The 20,417-nt window shown below is 30.6% G+C and overlaps 1 protein-coding gene across 2 annotated transcripts in view; it reads right to left on the bottom strand.

Annotated features, from left to right (window-relative positions):
- Positions 1 to 3,657: 3,657 nt before the first annotated feature.
- Positions 3,658 to 20,417, bottom strand: part of LOC134687754 (trichohyalin-like) — a 23,099-nt gene continuing 6,339 nt past the window's right edge. Inside the window, exons 7-14 of one of the 2 annotated variants that reach the window (XM_063548214.1) lie at positions 19,853 to 19,876; positions 13,745 to 13,782; positions 11,294 to 11,398; positions 10,756 to 10,804; positions 8,824 to 8,991; positions 7,506 to 7,786; positions 6,571 to 6,756; positions 3,658 to 5,653 (exon numbers count right to left, since the gene is read on the bottom strand). In XM_063548214.1, the coding sequence (XP_063404284.1) occupies positions 5,567 to 5,653; positions 6,571 to 6,756; positions 7,506 to 7,786; positions 8,824 to 8,991; positions 10,756 to 10,804; positions 11,294 to 11,398; positions 13,745 to 13,782; positions 19,853 to 19,876 (938 nt within the window). In that variant the 3' untranslated portion in view covers positions 3,658 to 5,566. The remainder of the gene's footprint in view (positions 5,654 to 6,570; positions 6,757 to 7,505; positions 7,787 to 8,823; positions 8,992 to 10,755; positions 10,805 to 11,293; positions 11,399 to 13,744; positions 13,783 to 19,852; positions 19,877 to 20,417) is intronic. The other variant, XM_063548221.1, reaches the window with a different exon arrangement.

Genomic DNA, 20,417 nt, shown 5'->3' with positions numbered 1-20,417 from the left:
ACAAAAACTCGGGTTGGATGATCCATTGGATATCATGTATAAAGATTGTTGTTTTTTTTGTTTTCGTAAAGTCAACAAACATGGCTGTCATAGTTAAAAAAAAAATGGCATTATGGTAAAATGCAGTAGTTGTATTGTATCTCGAAAATCATAAAGTAGAAAATCTGACGTTTCAATGCTTTAAAAAAAAAGAAAAAAGGTTTAACTTCCAATGAAACAACTCTCAGCAAGACATCAAATGACAACATAAATCAATAACTATTAGTCACCGTATGGCCTTCAATAAAGATCAAAGCCTATATGAAACTTGAAACAGCAAATATATGATCAGACAGACACAATCTACAAATATATGCCAACCAGATGCTGCACAGGGCGCAGCTTTATACGACCGCAGAGGTTGAACCCTGAACGGTTGGGGCAAGTATGGACACAACATTCAAGCTGGATTCAGCTCTAAATTTGGATTATGATTAAATAGTTGACACAGCATAGGTTTCTGACACAGAATGAATGTGGTCTAATGAACTTTAAAAAAAAATTGCCTTTGAGCAATTCACTATGCTGTTGAATATTAATCCTCTCAAAAAAATGTTTGAAGAAATTTTCTTTTTATTTATGAAATCTGAAATGAAAAAAATTGACCCCCCAATTTTTTTTCACATCCCCCTTTCCCTTATTTTAAAACTGATCTGAATTCAAATTTCTAATGAAGTTTGCACAAAAACTACTCATTTAAATACATCATAAAATATTAAAATGTAAAAAAAGTGCTTGTTATCACTGAATGGTAAAGATTGTTTTATACTATCAGTTGGTAGTAAAAGTGAATATACATTGTATATTGTTTAAACAATGATTTAAGTTGATTCAACTACTATTCTGGACAAAGAAAGATAACTCCAATTGAAATCCAATTGGAATTTCTTGCTATTGCACAGTATTGTGCAATTAGATATTTCTTGCTATTGTGCAATACTGTGCAATTGAAGATTTCTTGCTATTGCTGAATACTGTGCAATTGAAAATTTCTTGCTATTGCACAATACTTAATATAATATTTTTGGATCCTGATTTGGACCAACTTGAAAACTGGGCCCAAAATCAAAAATCTAAGTACATGTTTAGATTCAGCATATCAAAGAGGCCCAAGAATTCAATTTTTGTTAAAATCAAACTTAGTTTAATTTTGGACCCTTTGGACTTTAATGTAGACCAATTTTAAAACCAGACCAAAAATTTAAGAATCTACATACACAGTTAGATTTGGCATATCAAAGAACCCAAATTATTCAATTTTTGATGAAATCAAACAAAGTTTAATTTTGGACCCCAATTTGGACCAACTTGAAAACTGGGCCAATAATAAAAAAATCTAAGTACATTTTTAGATTCAGCATATCAAAGAACCCCAAGGATTCAATTTTTGTTAAAATCAAACTAAGTTTAATTTTGGACCCTTTGGACCTTAATGTAGACCAATTTGAAAACGGGACCAAAAATTAAGAATCTACATACACAGTTAGATTCAGCATATCAAAGAACCCCAATTATTAAATTTTTGATGAAATCAAACAAAGTTCAATTTAGGACCCTTTGGGCACTTTATTCCTAAACTGTTGGGACCAAAACTCCCAAAATCAATACCAACCTTCCTTTTATGGTCATAAACCTTGTGTTTAAATTTCATAGATTTGTATTTACTTATACTAAAGTTATGGTGCGAAAACCAAGAAAAATGCTTATTTGGGTCCCTTTTTGGCCCCTAATTCTTAAACTGTTAGAACCAAAACTCCCAAAATCAATCCCAACCTTTCTTTTGTGGTCATAAACCTTGTGTCAAAATTTCATAGATTTCTATTCACTTAAACTAAAGTTATAGTGCGAAAACCAAGAAAATGCTTATTTGGGCCCTTTTTGGCCCCTAATTCCTAAAACGTTGGGACCAAAACTCCCAAAATCAATCTCAACCTTCCTTTTGTGGTCATAAACCTTGTGTTAAAATTTCATAGATTTCTATACACTTTTACTAAAGTTAGAGTGCGAAAACTAAAAGTATTCGGACGACAACGACGACGACGCAGAAGACGATGATGACGACGCAGACGACGACGCCAACGTGATAGCAATATACGAAGAAAAAAATTTCAAATTTTGAGGTCGTATAAAAACGATGGGACGTCATGTATTATTAATTAGAACAGACTTCAAACAGCAAAATGATCAGCCAAACAAGATCTGCAAAAATCTGCACAAAACGATTGGATAACCTTGAAATTTCGATTTTTTTTTTAGAAAAATAAACAAATCATGTTATGACCATATATCGTGAAAAGTATGGTAAATTAGTTGAAACTTTAAACAGCATAAAAGTAAACTATCCGGCAAACAATATCAACAAACAACCAAATAGGATCAAAACAATTGGGTGACCAATAAGGAGTTATCGCCCTGAAATGATGATTTTTTTTTACTCCTAATTGTGTTTTAGACAATTGTCCCGGAAAGTAATGTAGGTTGGAGCTGAAAACAGGAAAAATGATCAGCCAGACAAGATATTCAGAAATGCCAAGTGACTGATTGAAGCTATTGCCATCAAATTACAATATATTTGTTTCAATCAAGTTATCAGGAATGTGCTATTTAAGTATGATATACTGTAAACAGCAAAGACGCAAAAAATGTAAATAATTATGACCAATTTATTGGATTTTCCTTTACAAACAAAGAATCTGTTCTTATGAGAATTGAATACTATGGATGATAGATAATTACAAGACTACTTAAACTTTAAAATAGCAATATTAAAACATATAAATTTTGCTATCTTTCAAAGTCAACAAATCATGACTGAAGCTTCAGAGTCAAATAACCGCCATGGATTTGAGAAATTATCTATGGTATAAGTTTCATATCATTTCGTTGAGGTAAACTAACATTTGAGAACAGAAACAAAAAATTCAGTAATTTTTCAGTTTGAAAAGGGGCATTACTCTTCAATGGTAACGGTGACACCACCAAAATTGAAATTTGATCGGTGTTTTGTGGTAATAATCATTATTATAGTTCAAAACATTTGGTTGAGGTTAAGTAAAGTTAGAGAACGGAATCCAATTTCGGGACGTACAGACAGACAAGGCTAAAAATCAATGCACTCCCTTTACTCCGGGGCATAAAAACTAAACATTTTTCAAGTAAACCCTGAACCATGAAAATGAGGTCAAGGACAACTGACAAATAGTTCTTAGATAAGGCATCTAGGTATTAAAACTCCTGGTCTTCTACCCTCTACATTATGTAGCTATAGAAACATAGTATATGCTGCCACCACCAGATTGTAATCCATATATCTTGCATACTGTAAATTCCCTCTCAGGCAAGACAAAATCTAATTTGTGTATCTATGATCTTGAAATGAAGTCAAGGTAAGGTAAATCTTGTCTGGAAGACATGTAGACCTGTTGAATTGGTACTTCAAACAGCAATCAGAAAAGAAAAAAATATGGTAAATAAGGGGCATAACTCTTGAATTGTAAAGGACAATACTGTCAAACTCTATCTGTATATTATGGTCCATGACATTATTCTTAATCACCCTGAAACTTGTGATAAACAGACAGTATAAGTCTTTAAAGGCAAATGTCAAAACCATCAAAATTGAACTTGACCTGTTTTTATTGTCCTTGACATTGTCTTCAAGTGTCAAATGTATCAGTCTAGCAGTACTGTATTTTAATGTTGAAAATTGATGTAACATGTATACTATCCAATGTCAAAACTCTTGAACTACAAATGGCAAACTATCAAAATTAAACTTTACCTTATTTAATAGTCCATGATACTGTCAAAATAATTGATCAATTGGTATTTGCATTTTATCTTAAAACCAAAGAATCTAAATTTTAAGGTAACTAAGTGGAATAGCTCTTTCAAAATTTAAATAGATATAAAAAAAGAAGATGTTGTATGATTGCCAATGAGACATCTCTTCACAAGAGACCAAATGACACAGAAACTATATGTCACTGTAGGTCTTCAACAATGAGCAAATCCCGTACCACATAGTCATTTAAATAATAGGCACAGAAATTACAAATGAAAAACAATTCAAACGAGAAAACTAATGGCCTAATTTATGTACAAAACAATGAACCAAAAACACATGTGGTAGCTGACTACCCGCAAAGTGGAAAGGGATTAATATAAGTTGCAAAACTTGTTTCCCAATCCACTCTAAATAAATATGTTTAAACTAAACTACAACCACTAAAATACAGGTTCCTGACTTCGGACAGGCACATATAGAATAATTTTATATTGGTCGATGCAAATTTTAGAAGAATTAGTCTATTAATTATCATCTAAAAACCAAAATTGAGACAGATAGATTTATAGATGGACATAATAAAGCCTCAAGGCTGATTCAACAACTCATCATAAATATACCTGTAGGGAACACACAAAATTAATGAAATACATTTAAATGTACATTTTTATTAAAATATAATCTATGCATTAAATAAATGCTGTTTGGGCCTGCCCAGAATATGTATAAACAATACAATTGTTTACTGTCAACAGTAAAGTTATCTCCAAAAAATACATAATATATATATATTTAGTAAATAAATATTACAAGAATGCTAATAGATCTATACAACAGTAAACAGAAAACATTTTTTTTTACATGGAACTATGGATATGTTTAATATAAAAGGCATTTAGCAAACAATATTTCTACTGATTTATTGGATAGCGAACTAATATGGTGACTTCTGTAAAAAAAAAGTTTACACAACACTGAAATGACTTATTTGACTAAAACCAAAGTTTACATACTATGAACTTAGTTTTGAACTTTTTATATATGTAGTGATCACATGATATATAGTCAAAGATGAATAAACTTTACTATTCAATGTATGTACCATATCAAGTCTTTTAAATAATTAAGAAATGCTGAAAACTAAGAAAAATAACACAAATATAAAATCTTTTTTTATATAAATACATCAATAGACTAAGAAAAATCCAAAACTAATCATTAAATTTAGAAGGGATTAAACATGAAAATAAATATGCACAAAAATAAATTTGTTTAATTAATAAGATGAAGAATGCTGCAGTAATTAGTAAAATTGTTCTACTAAAAAAAATTGTTCTACAAAAAATGAATATATAAAAATCATATAAAAACTAATAATTATTTTTAATATTAAAATTTTAGTATCTTACATCGTACATAGAATCACATAGCAAAGGGACGGTTTAAGATAACAATAGCAAACAGCTTTCTTTTTATACAAATCTATTTATAACACGTTTAATTTAAAGATAAACAAAAGATTTCAAAAATCTCTAAAATTTTAATTTATTCTTGTGATTGGTATAAATGTCCTGTACATGCAATTGTTTGGTAAAATGTCCATTTTATCCTGTAAATATACAGAATGATTTATATTCTAGAACCCTAATGAGGAGCTAAAATAACTAAGCATCGATAAGAACAGTAACATATGTCCACATTCCACAAACAATATGATCCAATTCTATCATTGAGATTTGTTTATGATGTTTCTTCTGTTTGTTTGGCTGCTGCCGCCTCCTCTTTCCTTGCAATGATATCCATCAACTCTTCTATCATTGTGATGGACTAAAAATAGAAACAATACTTGCATGAATACTTATAACTTTTATAATCAGTATTTTAAAACATTTTGAAGCTTCAACACAAAACTTTTGAAGAAAGTAGCTCATGAGATGAAACAATAAACTGCTATCACAGAGATATGTCTCGCCTATTTGTAATTTTGGCAATGAATTGTGCCAATTAATGCTAATACAATTTCAAACCAAATATCAATGACCTACCACAAGTGGATCCCCATAAATTGACCTAATCACAAACTAATACATGTAATGTAAGCAAACCAATCAAAGTCAATAGACCATGACTGAGGGGGGAGCCAAAAAATCTCCATGGCAATGAGATGTGGCAATGGTAATACATCTGCATACCAATTATCATTGACATACCACTAGTGGTTCCCCATAAAACTGAGCTAATCACAAACTAATACATTGTTGACGCCGTCGCCGTCACCGTCGCCAACGCCCGAAACAGCATACCTATGTCTCGCTTTTTGACTCCTTCAAGGCGAGACAAAAATCAATCCATGTGAAATTTGCATAACATGTTGATTTTTTACCATAAGACATTAGGTGGTCAACTGAAACCAAAGTTTTTAACCTTGAATTTTGACCTAGGAAGTTGTACTAACACTATGACACACCCTCTGTTGGTTAATATTATACATGTCAAGTTTAAAGAATGATATTATAACAGTTCTCAAGATATAAAGTGGACACAAGTTGTTACAGACAAACGATCAGACTGATCACTACCCACTTTTAGGCAGGGCCCTAATTATATAGCTGTAACCAATTTCTAAGGAACCAGATATGGACATGCACACCAACATGGATATCGACACTTAGGGTACTCCAATTGTCCCCTTTACTTCATTGAAACATTTAAAACTATTACTTTAAACTATAACTTAATCTTACCCAAACATAAAATGTTGCTGCACCAGCAGAAACGTCCCTGATTTCATCTAGTTCATACTTATCCATTAATGCTTGAGCTCGTTTAGCATCGGTGACATTAATCTTATCAGGTTTACATTCAATACACCTCCTCTTCAATCCCTCTTTACCAGTCTTACCAACCAAGGCCTGAACTGTCTTCCATATCTACAAAACATTGAATAAAGTATATAAAGGACAAGAGTTTTATTGCTATAGGTTGTGAATGCAAAAACTTAATTAAAAATAATTTACCCAATTTTCCTCATTTATTTACTAAAAATCATTATTTTTTTCTTTTGGACAGTAAAAGTAAAAAACAAAACACAACAATCTATTATTAAAAATCCTAAAAGAGATACCTTGAAAAACCCAAATCAAAATATTCATGTATTATATCAATCAAAATAATGAACCTTTAAAAATAAACCATAATAAAAGTTATTAATCCATTCCTTATTCATTCATGAAAAAGGGGCATAAGATGTAATGCATCACACTTCAAAAAGTTATTTCCCCTTACATTATTTTTTAGAGTGTACATTGATCATATGAAAGTAGACACACAGTATTGCCATGTTTGCAAAATTGATTGATTTAGTGCTGTTTGCAGTTTTTTTTTAGCCTAAACGAGACATTAAAAACAAGAAACAGCAATACAGCATTGATGTTTTTTATGTGTACACATAGTGATTCTATGTGAAGAATTGATACATTATTCTGTTTGTTTCATTACATAATTAGTGATCTGATAATTTGGGTGGAAATTAGAAGAAAGAAATCCAATCTGTGTACATAGATTGCAAGTATATATTTCCATTCTCAATTTATTTGCACTACCTTCATAAGTCCTATTTAAGATTATAAAACAAATTTTCTGTACAGATTATCAAGTAAAATCTTATTTTAAAAGGTACCTTTGTTTCTTTTTCTTTGTGACCTAGCAAGAGGAATGTAGATGTCATGACAGTATGGACGACTTGAGGTGGACTTTGGTAACTTCTTATTTCTGCTACTGTGGATTGTTTCAATTGTAAGATTTCATGTCTAATACGCTCTAATCTTCTAAGTCTGGTAAGTAATTGGTTAGCTTCTAGGAGCTCTTTAGACAACTCCACTTCAAATCCATGTTTTTTCACAGTTTCTATTGCTCTGGCAAGTTCTTCCAGTTCACGGTGTGTCATTGCTCTCTTCAAATCTATAAATAGACAATAAACTAATTTATATTCCAAATTTTGACAGAAACCCTTCACAATAAAAGTTTAAATAGAATTGAGAATTTAAATAGGGAATTAGTCAAAGAGAAAACAACCCTGACCATAGAGAAAAAACAGCCAAAGGCCACCAATGAGTCTTCAATTCTGCAAGAAAAGTCTGCATCCAAGACAGGCTTCAGCTGACAACTTAACAATCAGATGTACTATTTAAGGGAAATGGATGCCACACTTAACTCCAAAACATATAAATGACAGGATGTCATTAAATTAGGTTAAAAAACTTTATATTTTTTTGACAAATGAAATAGAACACAATATAAAACATTTAACACCATTATGAAATTTGAAAGAATTTATCTAAAATCTATAATGTATTAATCGAAATAATTTAACATAAAACTGACCTCAGACCTATTGAAGCTACATTTATTTAATCTTAGTGTTGCTACAATACTCTTTTTATTTTGTTAATCAACAATTTAAAGGTATAATTAAATTGTTACTTCTTTTGATGTGTTGACCATAGGGCTGTTCCAAGATTTTAAGGCATGGAGGAATGGGAGGCATTTTTTCATACATCACCCACTTGTAATATAAATCTTCATTTTATTCATAATTCTAACATGTAAAACAATCTAAGAAAAAAATGCAAAACCCCAAAATATAGATTAGTATTTTGAGAGACTCCTATACCTCATGTGTTTAAATCTGGAACAGCCCTTACTTCTTATAGGATATAGAATAATTAGTGTATTTTTTGGTCTTTTTAATGCACATTCAATATATTTCACTTTGCATGTATATGAGGACTTTTTATTTTTCAGTCATTATCTTTGCTTATAATATTGTTCTCTTCATCATTGAAAATCTTGCATTGATTATTTAATTAATGTTTTTTTGGTGTGTTTAATTTTGGCCCTTCTTTCTGAGGCACAAAGAAACCAAAAAGTTATGCAAGTATTATGTCTGTATACATCTTATGTAAGTATTATGTCTGTAATCCCATTATTTTACATACCATCTCTACAACCTAACTCCTTCAGTAGCTTTTCAGCTTTTATAAGATCCATGTCTTTATCTTCCACTTTTTCAGTCTTAAACTCATTTATGGTATACTTCAGTTTGTATGTGTCTCTAGTTTTCATAGCAACTTTCAAGTCATACCGCAGCCTCTTGTGGCGTAAACCTAAAATTAAGATAAAATGTATCATACAAAGTGCATTTATGGCTGGGATATTTTACCAAAAAAAATGTATGTAGTGTTCATCAACAAATAATTTAGAACTTTAAATAAAATTGAGAATGGAAATGGGAATGTGTCAAGGAGACAAGAACCCGACCATAGAACAGACAACAGCAGAAGGTCACCAATAGATCTTCAATGCAGCAAGAAACTCCCGCACCCAGAGGTATCCTTTAGCTGGCCCCTCAACAAATATCTATACTAGTTCAGTGATAATGGACGTCATACTACACTCTGAATTATACACAAGAAAATAAAATTAAAAATCATACAAGACTAAAAACAGCCAGAGACTCCTGACTTGGGACAAAATATATACCTTAATAATATCTGTTCGATTTCAGAATAAAATTAAACATCCTTTTTCATTACAAATTTTATTTATTACTTTTTTAGTTGTTACTTTATCATAAAGTACAAAAATCATTCAAATAAATCAATTTGTTTTGGCCACAGATGATTTTTAAAATATAGGTATCATTGAAAACGCTCCAAATTATCTCTCTTTGGTACAAAATTGCCATTTTTTTGGTATTATAATTGAAATATCTTTTTTAAATCATCGGTGACCTATATTATTTATTATTGTTTTCAAATAAGCTGTACTTAAACTAAACTATCGTAAAATTTTAGCGATTTCTGTAATTTAGTTCTTTTTTTATTTTGATATTACCTCTTTTTCTCCTTAAAAATACAACAATGTATGCTTCTTTCCAAGGCAGATTGTGAGCGTAAATGGACAGTCCCCCCTTTTTTAATTTTATTTTTCTTTCAAGTATAAGACAAAGTTCATTCATAGAAAAATACAACAAAATCCTATATTAAGCCCCCTTAAGTTTTTTTTTATCTGTATTTGAAAATTGCATGCCTTCTTTAGTTTCATGTAAAATTTTGCTATAACCTCAGTAAAAATACCAATTTATAAAAGCAATGTTATTTCTATGCAAAAACTTAATAAAATTGAGACAATCATTTCCTCAATTTACTCTAAGCAGCCTCACATTTACAATGTTTTAGGCAGAATCCAAGTTAAACAAATACATTTGGTGTGCTTATATTTTTATCAAATTTATCAAAAATAAAGACACAGCCTGGCTTGGGATAATTTTTTTCATCAACATTAGGGAAAAGTTTGAATTTCAAATGTTTGCCCTGGTCATTCATCAAATGTTATCTTCCATTGCAAGAAATTTAAGTCATAATGTGATTTAACATGAATTAAGATATAAGACAATTAATGCAGTTTACCCTCATGTTGGTTGATGGCAGGAACAGAAAACACAACTTTTTAGATTAAAACCCTAAGGATCATTCAGTAAGAGGTTGGTGGAAATTGGTCCTGAGGTTCAGACAAGATTTTTTTTTATTATTTCAACAACAGAACGTAAAAAATAATATAAAAAAGGATTAGCTGAGCTTATATCCAACCTGGTACTACAATACTAAGTACTATTACCAATATGGAAATTAAGCTGTTATGGAAAGGGATCATAAATACACTCAGTCAAACATTGAACAAAAAAATTGCAAGTTTTTTTTAAAAGAAAAGATGTGATCATATTGACAACGTTCAGGCAAAATTTAGGAAACTTTGTGATGAGTAGAACTCAAGAAGACTTCATTCTGGCAGTCTTAAATAGTCCTCTAGAATTTCTGAGAGCAATAGGCTTCCATGAAACCCTTATTTCACACCCTGATAAAACTTACGTCTCTGATCCTCTTCGTTCTTAGCATTTTTCTCTTCTTCCTTTGCATCCTAAAGAATTAATTGTACATTTATTAAAACTTCTCTTATAAAAAGTTTTTAAAAATTGCGATAAATTGTTGATTCCAAAGCTATTTAAGTGATGAAACATTTTTAAATCGCTAGTAAAAACATTTAGCAACTTAGAATGCCATCATCAATTTTCACAGAAGTTTCACGGAAAAACCAAAATAAACATATAAAATGATAAAGTAGAAATTTTGTTGAAATCAGGATGACCCAAATAGGACCCTTTATATCCAAAAATGTGTTCAGTTGTGTCAAATTTGGAAAAACCTTTAAGATAGGGACTGCTTTTGATTGTATTGTAAGAGAGGAACATATTAAGATTAAAAAAGTGTTTTGTAACTAAATGTGTTCACCCTCTTAAAATAAAAACATTCTGATACACTATCATTATTTTTAAAAATTTCAAAAAAAAGTAATGAAGATAGCAGTGTATGCAAGACAAGAAATAAATTGTATGAAACTGTAACTTACTCTTGCAAGTTTTTCCACATCTTTATATAATTCTTCTTCTTCTTTCTGTCTTCTCTCCCTCTCTAACCTTTGCTTTTCTTCCAACTCTTTCAATCGTCTTAATTCCTGAACATTATAAAAATCTTATGTGTTGGTTGTTCTTAATATGCAATATTAAATTCTAAAACATTTTATAAGATATGGCCCTTATTACAACTCTCAACCAAAGTCCATTTAACAATAAATTGCTTTGCTGAGTGCAGCCTGATATGACAGCAGAGGTTGAACCCTGAACAGCTGGGCAAATTTGGACACAATATTCAAGTTTGATACTGTCAGAACTTGGATTGTGTCAAATGTTTGACATAGTAGAGGTTTCTGACACAAAAAGAATGTCAAGATCTTACAAATTTATTGCCCAAAACTGTGCAATTAAAGATTCTTCTAAAAAAAATTAAAAACAAATGAAATTTTAAAATTTAAAAAAAAAATCATTTGAAATTTGCTCAAAGACAAGCACATGGCCCCTTCATTTTTTTCTGCTTTTCTAGTTTCTTTACTTATATTCTATCAACTTGTAACAGTCTTTTACAGCTAATACATTAATGCTAGCAAGACAAATCTTTGTTTGACTTGCTTGCTTTGCTTGTATCAATGTTTGTTCAAGCATGGCAATTAAGATAGGCGGGGCTTCAGCTTGTATACATCATACTCAAATTTTATTGGACGTTATGTTTGAAGTTCAGGACAGTCACGCGCAATCGTAGAAATGGAAGCCAAAAAATTGTATTTGGTTTTTTTTATCATTCAAATGAAAAGACTGTCGTCAAGTACTTTTAGTAAAAAAAAAGCTATTCGAACACACCTACTCTGATTTAGTGATTCGAGTGATTCATTACATAGGTATTTCATTTGACCCATATATTTCATCTTTTAGTACTGAGATTTTTTTATGTTATAACGTCAACCTGTAGCTTTGCTATATAAAAATGATAGAATCTGAAGCGAGGTGATGTATAAAATATTCTTTCTTTGTACGTTTTCAACACAAAATATTCATCTCAAACACACCCTAATAAAGAAGGTGCATTTGATTTTCTAATAAAAGGGATAAATTAATTAGGGGGGGGGGGGGGGGGGGGGATGACTTTATTATTTTATTTATTATGTCTATTGTTATTGAATATTGCGCACTTTGGATTAATTTTTGCTTGTAAACCTTCAAACTGATTATTCTTTGTTTATAGAGGAGGCGATAAGTGCTTTCTGTTATGTTTACTTTAGTAAGAAATTTTTTAAAAGTGAATAGAAACAAATAGAACTACAATTTTCTTCTCAAATACGAGTGTTTTATTGTAAAAAAAACAACCATTTGCATAAGTTTTTAATTTATCTATTACATAGTTAAGCAGAACAGTTAGATATCAAGTCGACGACATGGTTAAACTTATCTATCAAGTTGGATGAAGAAAATACTTCCTTTTTTTTTTAATCAATACGGACGGAGAACATATCAATCAATAAGTTTACTTATTTCCGTGTCTGTCCTTCCATTAGGTGACTCAAGAAAAAAATAAAAAAATTGGTAACAATTGTATCAAAAAGAGAAAATCGAGCGAACCTTCTTAATATGTTAGGGTGTGTTTGAGATGAATAATTTGTCTAAAAAACGCACAAGGGAGGAAAATTTGATACATCATCTCGCTTCAGATTCTATCATTTTTATATAGCAAAGCTACAGGTTGACTTTATAACATAAAAAAAATCACATTACTAAAAGATGAAATATATGGGTCAAATGAAATACCTATGTAATGAATCACTAAATCAGAGTTGGTGTGTTTGAATAATTATTTTGCTTTTCTAAAAGTACTTGACGACAGTCTTTTCAGTTGGATGATCAAAATGCATATCTTTGAGAAAAAAACAAATACATTTTTTTGGCTTCCATGTCTACGATTGCGCTTTATATTTGTCATCCTGTGATGTTTTAGAATTTAGTGTCCTTAACTTCATACAAAACCGTCCAATAGAATTTAAGTATGATGTATACAAAGCTGAAGCCCCGCCTATCTTAATTGCCATGCTTGAGCAAACATTGATACAAGCAAAGCAAGCAAGCCAAACAAAGATCTGTCTTGCTAGCATTAATGTATTAGCTGTAAAAAGCTTGTTATTTTGAAACAAAGTAGCGAACATGCTTAAGCAAACCAGCTTGATGTACACACTTGAAAAAAACCCCAGATATATGTACTGAAGGTATAACAGAACATTATTAATTTCAGATAAAGAACTGAAGGAAAATTTCAAATAGCTATTGATTCATCAAATGATTTTGTTCATACATGGGATAAAAAAAAACAGGGACAGTAATTTAAAATGGGTTCATGTAACAGAATTTTCTGAATATGCACAATAAAAAAACAAATAAGAAATGGCAGTTTTTGTTCCTTTGTTTATAAAAACATTTACCTCCTCTTCTCTAAGTCTTTCTTCTTCCTTTCTTCTTTCTATAAAAATATTTTAAAAAGACTTCTTAGTTAAATTCATACACTTCTTAAAAAAAAAAAAAAAAGTAAAAAAATCTCTGACAAAATCATCAATGTTAATAATATTTTCCTTTAAATACAGTTCAAAAATAATATATCTAAATGTAACTTATAAAAAAATATCATCCTGTATTTGCTTTCATTTGCCATGAATCCCAAATCTAAAATGTTTAAACTAAATGTTAAAATAGTTATTTAACAAAATCCGATCAATCATGATTGTTTAGTACATGTATTGTTAAAATAAGAAAATAGCCTGCACTCAGAAAAGTAAGTTGATACTGGAATCATTGCTCATTACCTGCACCATAACCTGAAAATATCTTTACTGGTATTGTGAAAAAGCTGATCCATTAAAAAGAATACCAGATGGTAACAAGCTTTATAAATCTTTTTGTTGTGTAAGGTTGTACCCAACAATTTCACTAAAATTAATTTGGCTCGTTTAATTTTCATAAAATTTTGTCATAGTATTTACTTTGACGCTTTAACAAAAATATACAAATTTTAAAAATTTTGAACCAACCGTTTTGTCAGAAAAATTACACTGGCTATATAGCAATTTGACAAACACCAATTTTGATCATTGAGTAGCTTAATATTCCTTTTACAACGTAATTAAACCATTTAGTTGACTTTACAGAGTTATCTCCCTGAAGTGTTAGGTACCACCTTAATTGTATTGTGTTTCTGGTGCTAGTGTTTGACCTGTATCTCTTTTTATATCAATGCTTAATGTAGAATCTTTTGCAGATTTGAGAAGTTGTTGTATTGTGACAAAGATCAATCAATTGTGTCAGTAATTAATGTTTATATTTTGAATGAATAAACCAAACGATTATTTTAATATTTCTGTTTTCTAACTGAGAGAAGTAAAAACATGAAAATAATTTAATTAAGAAGTATTTCTAGTAAAAGCCGAAATAACATGTAAAATGTAATAAACACAATAAATTATTTGTCCAGGTTAATAATAAAACTTTTAAGTAATAGCACAACAAACAAAAAGATTTTTAATCACAGAGAAATCAAAGATTTAATGTAATACCTATTTTGCTGACTGATAAATGTAATTGTTAAAGCTTTAACTTACATGAAATTAAGTGCCAACAATCACAATAATCAGTACATTAAAAAAAAAACTGTACAACCATGACAATTTGCACAGACATGCATGTAAAATCACTGCCTTTGGTGACTGATATACATTATTTTAAAAGCATTAATTTACACGAAATTAAGTGTCAACAATCACAACAATCAGTAAATTAAAGAAAAATGTACAGTTTGCACAGACATGCATGTAAAATCACTGCATTGGTACTGAACCTATATCATTTTGTATAACTATTCCTTCTTCTAACTGTAGGTCATGCTTGTCTATGGAATAATAAGTAGTACATTTATAAATAAGAACCATAAATATGCTTGGAATTGCAGGGACAAGGAATAGGTAGACATGAAATTAGAAAACTGAAAGAAAACTTGTAGTGTAAAAATGTTTGATTGATAATTTAACAATAAAAACAGTCAAACCAATCTATACCTAATCATACCTTAAACCCAATATCACCCTTGGAATTTACCTGCGCTATCTACCTGTATTTACCACCAGGACCTCAAGTAGTCAATACTGGCAAATACTGGTCAATTGAAGTTGTCATGGTGTTTTTTTACTTTTTATTGAAAATTAGTATTCAGGCTTTAACAGTGAAACCTATCAAATATCATAAATCAAAAACCCGTCTCAAGTGAATCTTAAAATGCACATCAAATATTCTTCCCTAATGCTACTTTATTATATCTTTAAACAAATATTTATGATATAAAATCTGCAAAATAAAATAAACTTGACTTATTTTTCGGTTGAATGTTTGTTAAAAATAACATTGTAAGCTTCAAAAGTATAAAATTTAACCAGGTTTTATATTGCCAAGAAATTAATTTTGCAAACAAAATAAATAAGTTAATAGAAATTGTGAAAAAAATGTACAGCTTCAAAAAAGATATGAGACTATTGTATTAACAAATTCCCTAAGAATTCATTTAGTGGGAGATATTATGGACATAATTGTGCAAATCGTGATACAAGCATGAAATTTGGTATAAAGGTTATCTAAATGATACTTATAAAAAATCCGCTGCTGGCCAGAAAAAAAAGTAATTATTTCAAGATGGCCACCACACATTTTGAAAATGGCGTCATAACAAATTAGCCATTATTTGTTAATCCATTGAAAGGTGTATTTAATGTAAAATCCATTGTTAGATTTGATAAAAAGTAAATAAGAGTTCATCAATAACGACTAGACAATACATTAAATGAAACTTTAGGTGACTTCCAGTTTCAAAATGTTGGCAAAAGAGTAAAAAAAATCCATTTTTTCTACTTTCAAGCAATTTTACAAGGGATTTTAATCCTTGAAAGATGTGTTATGTATAATCCAATGTTAGTTATGATAAAACGTTAAAAACAGCTCATTAGTACGACAAAACAACACATAAATGTAGAAAAATAGTGGATTCCGGTTCCAAATTAGAGGCAAATACGTAGAAAATATTTTAATCATTTTCATCAACTTAACAAGTAATAACACAAGCATAAAATACTAGCATGCAATTTGGTATAAAGGTGGACTAATTGATAAGTAAAAGAAATCAGGTGCTGGCCATAAAAAATTTCCATTTTTTAAGATGGCCACCGATTATTATACAAATGGCGTCATATCCAGTTGTAAATCCTTGAAAGTTGTGTTATAGGTATAATCAAATGTAAATTTTTATTAAACGTAAATAACAGTTCCTAAAGTACGATAAAACAACACATAAATGACAAAAAAGAGTGATTTTCGGTTTCAAAATGGCAGCAAAATTTTTGAAAATGTATTTTTTTTTAAATTTTCATCAACTTAACAAGTAATATCACATTCTTTGTTAAGATTAAATGCCTAGTTTTGTTAGAAAGACAGGTTCGTTATCTTATAATTATCTGACAGTAGCCAATAACAAAATTCGTACAAGGAAGGACAGAACGATAGCATTTACAGTCACCAACACAACTGGATTTTTCGCCTCTTCATGTCAAAAGTTTCCGACATGAAAATGCAACTTTAATGACAGCTGAAGAAGTCCTTTTTGGCTCCCAACTGTCATCGTTTTTTTTTTCTTTCATCTAACCCAGTGTTCATGAATTGGTACATTAATCAGGCTGAGCCCAAACGTATCCCCCTTGATACGTTGCTCTTTGGATGTGCTCCGGAAAAAAATCTCTTAGGCGGAACTAGATCACAATGCCGCTGCTTCCTGGGTAAAAATTTACATAATTTCTCGTTAAAAACAAATAGTGATGTTGTTCTGTCATACATGATGCAAACAAAAGCTTCTTTTATGTCCATGTATGTGTCTTTATACTTCAGCAAAGAAATGAGTACTTCCCTTACATGTTGCAATACTTCCCATGTCATTCAAACTTACCTATTCCCTTAGTGTCACATCCACTGAATGTATGAATGAAAGGAAGAGTAGCTACACGAAAACCAAACGCATTTGATATATCACTTACAGGAAGCCATCATTCCTGCCAAAACCTTTTTACAGTTTGTTCCACCATATTTTTGGAGTGCTGCAATTCTTAATACTACTACATCTGTGTCGGTGCTACCTTAAATTACCGTCTTACAACAATTTTCATAATCATGCCGAACATGGACAAAAATTCGTATATCTGCTTCTCCATGCTTACAAGGGGTAGCTGGAAAGTATTCTTATTAGTCTCTACAGAAGCATTTATGTCGGCAAGACAATTTCATTTCGTTGTCATCTTCATAGAGAAAACTATTCCAGAACCCAACTCTTATCTTCTCACATCTAACCTTTCAATGATTCATTTAGTAAATCTAACACAATGTCTACTCTTGAATACTTATCGATGCAAGATTTTATTTAAGGCCGTATAACACAATTGCAAAATCATCCAATATTGTAGCCCTACAAGGTGACCTGGAATTAACCATTGCTGCCCCATCAACGATAAATGCGTCAGAATTTGGATATGCAAATTACAAAATGGTTCAAGTTTATCCATTTTCACCGATTTAATACCACTGTTGTTTAAAGTGACATCCGAAGACTAAAGCAGTTTGTCTTTATCGATTAAGAAATATTCCAAATCAATTTGTCCACTGCGACAAGAAATAAAAGTCTAGAAAAGATATCTAAGGTTCTCTAGCTTTGTTTTTTACAAAACCGTTTACAATTCTATTTTACCGACATAATAGGAAGTTGTTCTTTTTGATCTGGTTATAAGTAACCGGTTTTCCTTCGTTTTGTATTTGCTTCAAACGATCTTCAAATTATTTGCCTTTGATCTTTTTAAAGAAAACCTTTTGTGTTCATTAAGTCGTTCATCTATTATAGAATGCCTCAAACCACTAGATCTTGCCGCTGACATTCATCTGATAGTCTACTGACTTCTGGTCCAGCTACCATCAATACGTCTAAATGAGGTCTTCGGTTAAACCTATGACAACACATCGCCCTTTACAATTGTATTATTTTGGGATTTTTTTGTCTGATCAATTGTGTTATAAAAAATATATTTTCTGGTCTTACATACAGTGAAATTATCATTTTAAAAATCAATTGCCACCTGTGAATGACGTAAGAGAAGGGAAGCCATATATCGGAGAAGATCGGTAGCGATCGAGAATATGTTACACGATCAAGACCTAAATGAATACGGTTTCATGCTATATATCGACTGTTTGTACAAAATCTGACTCATGAAATGAGCATACTACCAAATTCACAAGAAGTTCTTATTTTATAATTGAACGCCAGGAATTGAACTGTGGTAGAGGTGACTATATTTTCCTACACCAGTCTATCAAATCATTGAACGTCACAGAGTCATGACATGATTATAATTTCTGTGTTTAGCTTTCTTAAGACGATATATACCATTCAAGCTAAAACACATAGAGCTATCTGATGCACATGTCTAGTCCTAGGTATATTTGAACATAGATACAAGAATATGCCGTTCTAGGTGTTGCAATAATGGTTTTAGTGTTTTAGTGAGGACATATGTCCATCTACTTTCACGTAATATATTACCCAGAATTTTATAACAAGTCATTTCAATGTGAAATCCACCTCAAATGACGACAAACTTATCTTCTCTGTACAAATCAGGAAATTCCCACTGAATATCCATTACCAAAAGTGGCTGATCTGCCGTTACTATTGATGTTTTTCTTGTATTAACAACATTTTTCTTCTTATCCATCAAATACATGATCATTGTAACTGAATGGGCTTGTTTTTAAACAGTGGCATCATAGATTTTACACTTTTAGAGTAATGAGATGAACCACTATTTATACCAGTTTGCCCTGGTAGTGCAAACAAATCACTCATTATGTTTATTAATAGTTTGCGCATGCGCAAAATTGTTAAATCATGTGTGTCATGACCTTGAAAAATGTTATCAAACCAAATCATAATATCATTGAAAATCCCAAATCACTTATTTTATAATAAAAAGTAAAAATATTTTTTTAATGAATTTTGTAACATTTTCGCGCATGCGCAAACCCTGTATATGTCAAATACTCATGTCTAGTTAATTATTCACATGTAAGGAAGATAGCTTCCAAACCTGACATCTGTTTTTCACTAAAAGAAGGTAAACGAAAAGTTGCCAGAAAAAAAATCAGTATTTTCAAACTGAAAAACAGCCATTTTAGAAAACAGCGGTGGCCATCTTGAAAAAGTGATATTTTTTAATGGCCAGCAGTTGATTCTTGAAAAGTATATAATAATGATGCTTTGTGGTAATTTTCATGCTTGTATCATCATTTGCACAATTCCCTTGATTTTGCCTGCTAATATCTTCCACTAATTTAGAAATAAAGTTGAAGAACTGAAGAGTTAAAAGACCTTATATGCCAGTTGTAAGAATAATAAATCAGTTTTATAGGTAGACAAGCAAACATCTAGCTAAGATATACTCTAATTATATGCTCCACACCTTTTTCTATCTGTCTATTGTAATCTTAAAACAAAACATGCAAGTTTTAGTAAATTCAACAGGTCACATATATATAAATTAATGTATTTATAAATATCAAATACCTGTAAAAAAAAACAGGCACAATGATATGCACTTTGTGAAAAAAAACCTTTAACAAGTATAAGAATATCTTTCCTTCATTCATTGAAATAAAATCATTGTATCTGGTCAGGGAAGCATAGAACTAAACTTTGTCTTTTCCTATAAACTAAGAGTGCATATGTGGTGATGGTTGTTCTCTACAGATTCCTCCACTGATAATATCTGTTTGCAATGATACAGGCATGGGTTTGAAATTGGTGTTAAACACCAATAAATAATATAAAATGATGAATTGGTTTTGCTCATTATCTAAGGACAAGACCTGTAAGGGTTTGCTTGTTGTCCATTGGTCTTGAGCAGATAGTTGTCTTATTTACAATCATGCCACATCTTTTAATTCTTTATAAAATCTAAAACTGCTAATACTTCAAAAAATCCTTCATCAAAATTATGTTGGATTATGTTAAAAAAAAAAGCCCCA

The sequence above is a fragment of the Mytilus trossulus genome, chromosome 1 (genome assembly GCF_036588685.1).
Source record: "Mytilus trossulus isolate FHL-02 chromosome 1, PNRI_Mtr1.1.1.hap1, whole genome shotgun sequence".
NCBI classification, from domain to species: Eukaryota; Metazoa; Mollusca; class Bivalvia; order Mytilida; family Mytilidae; genus Mytilus; species Mytilus trossulus.
This window is presented reverse-complemented; position numbering and strand designations above follow the sequence as displayed.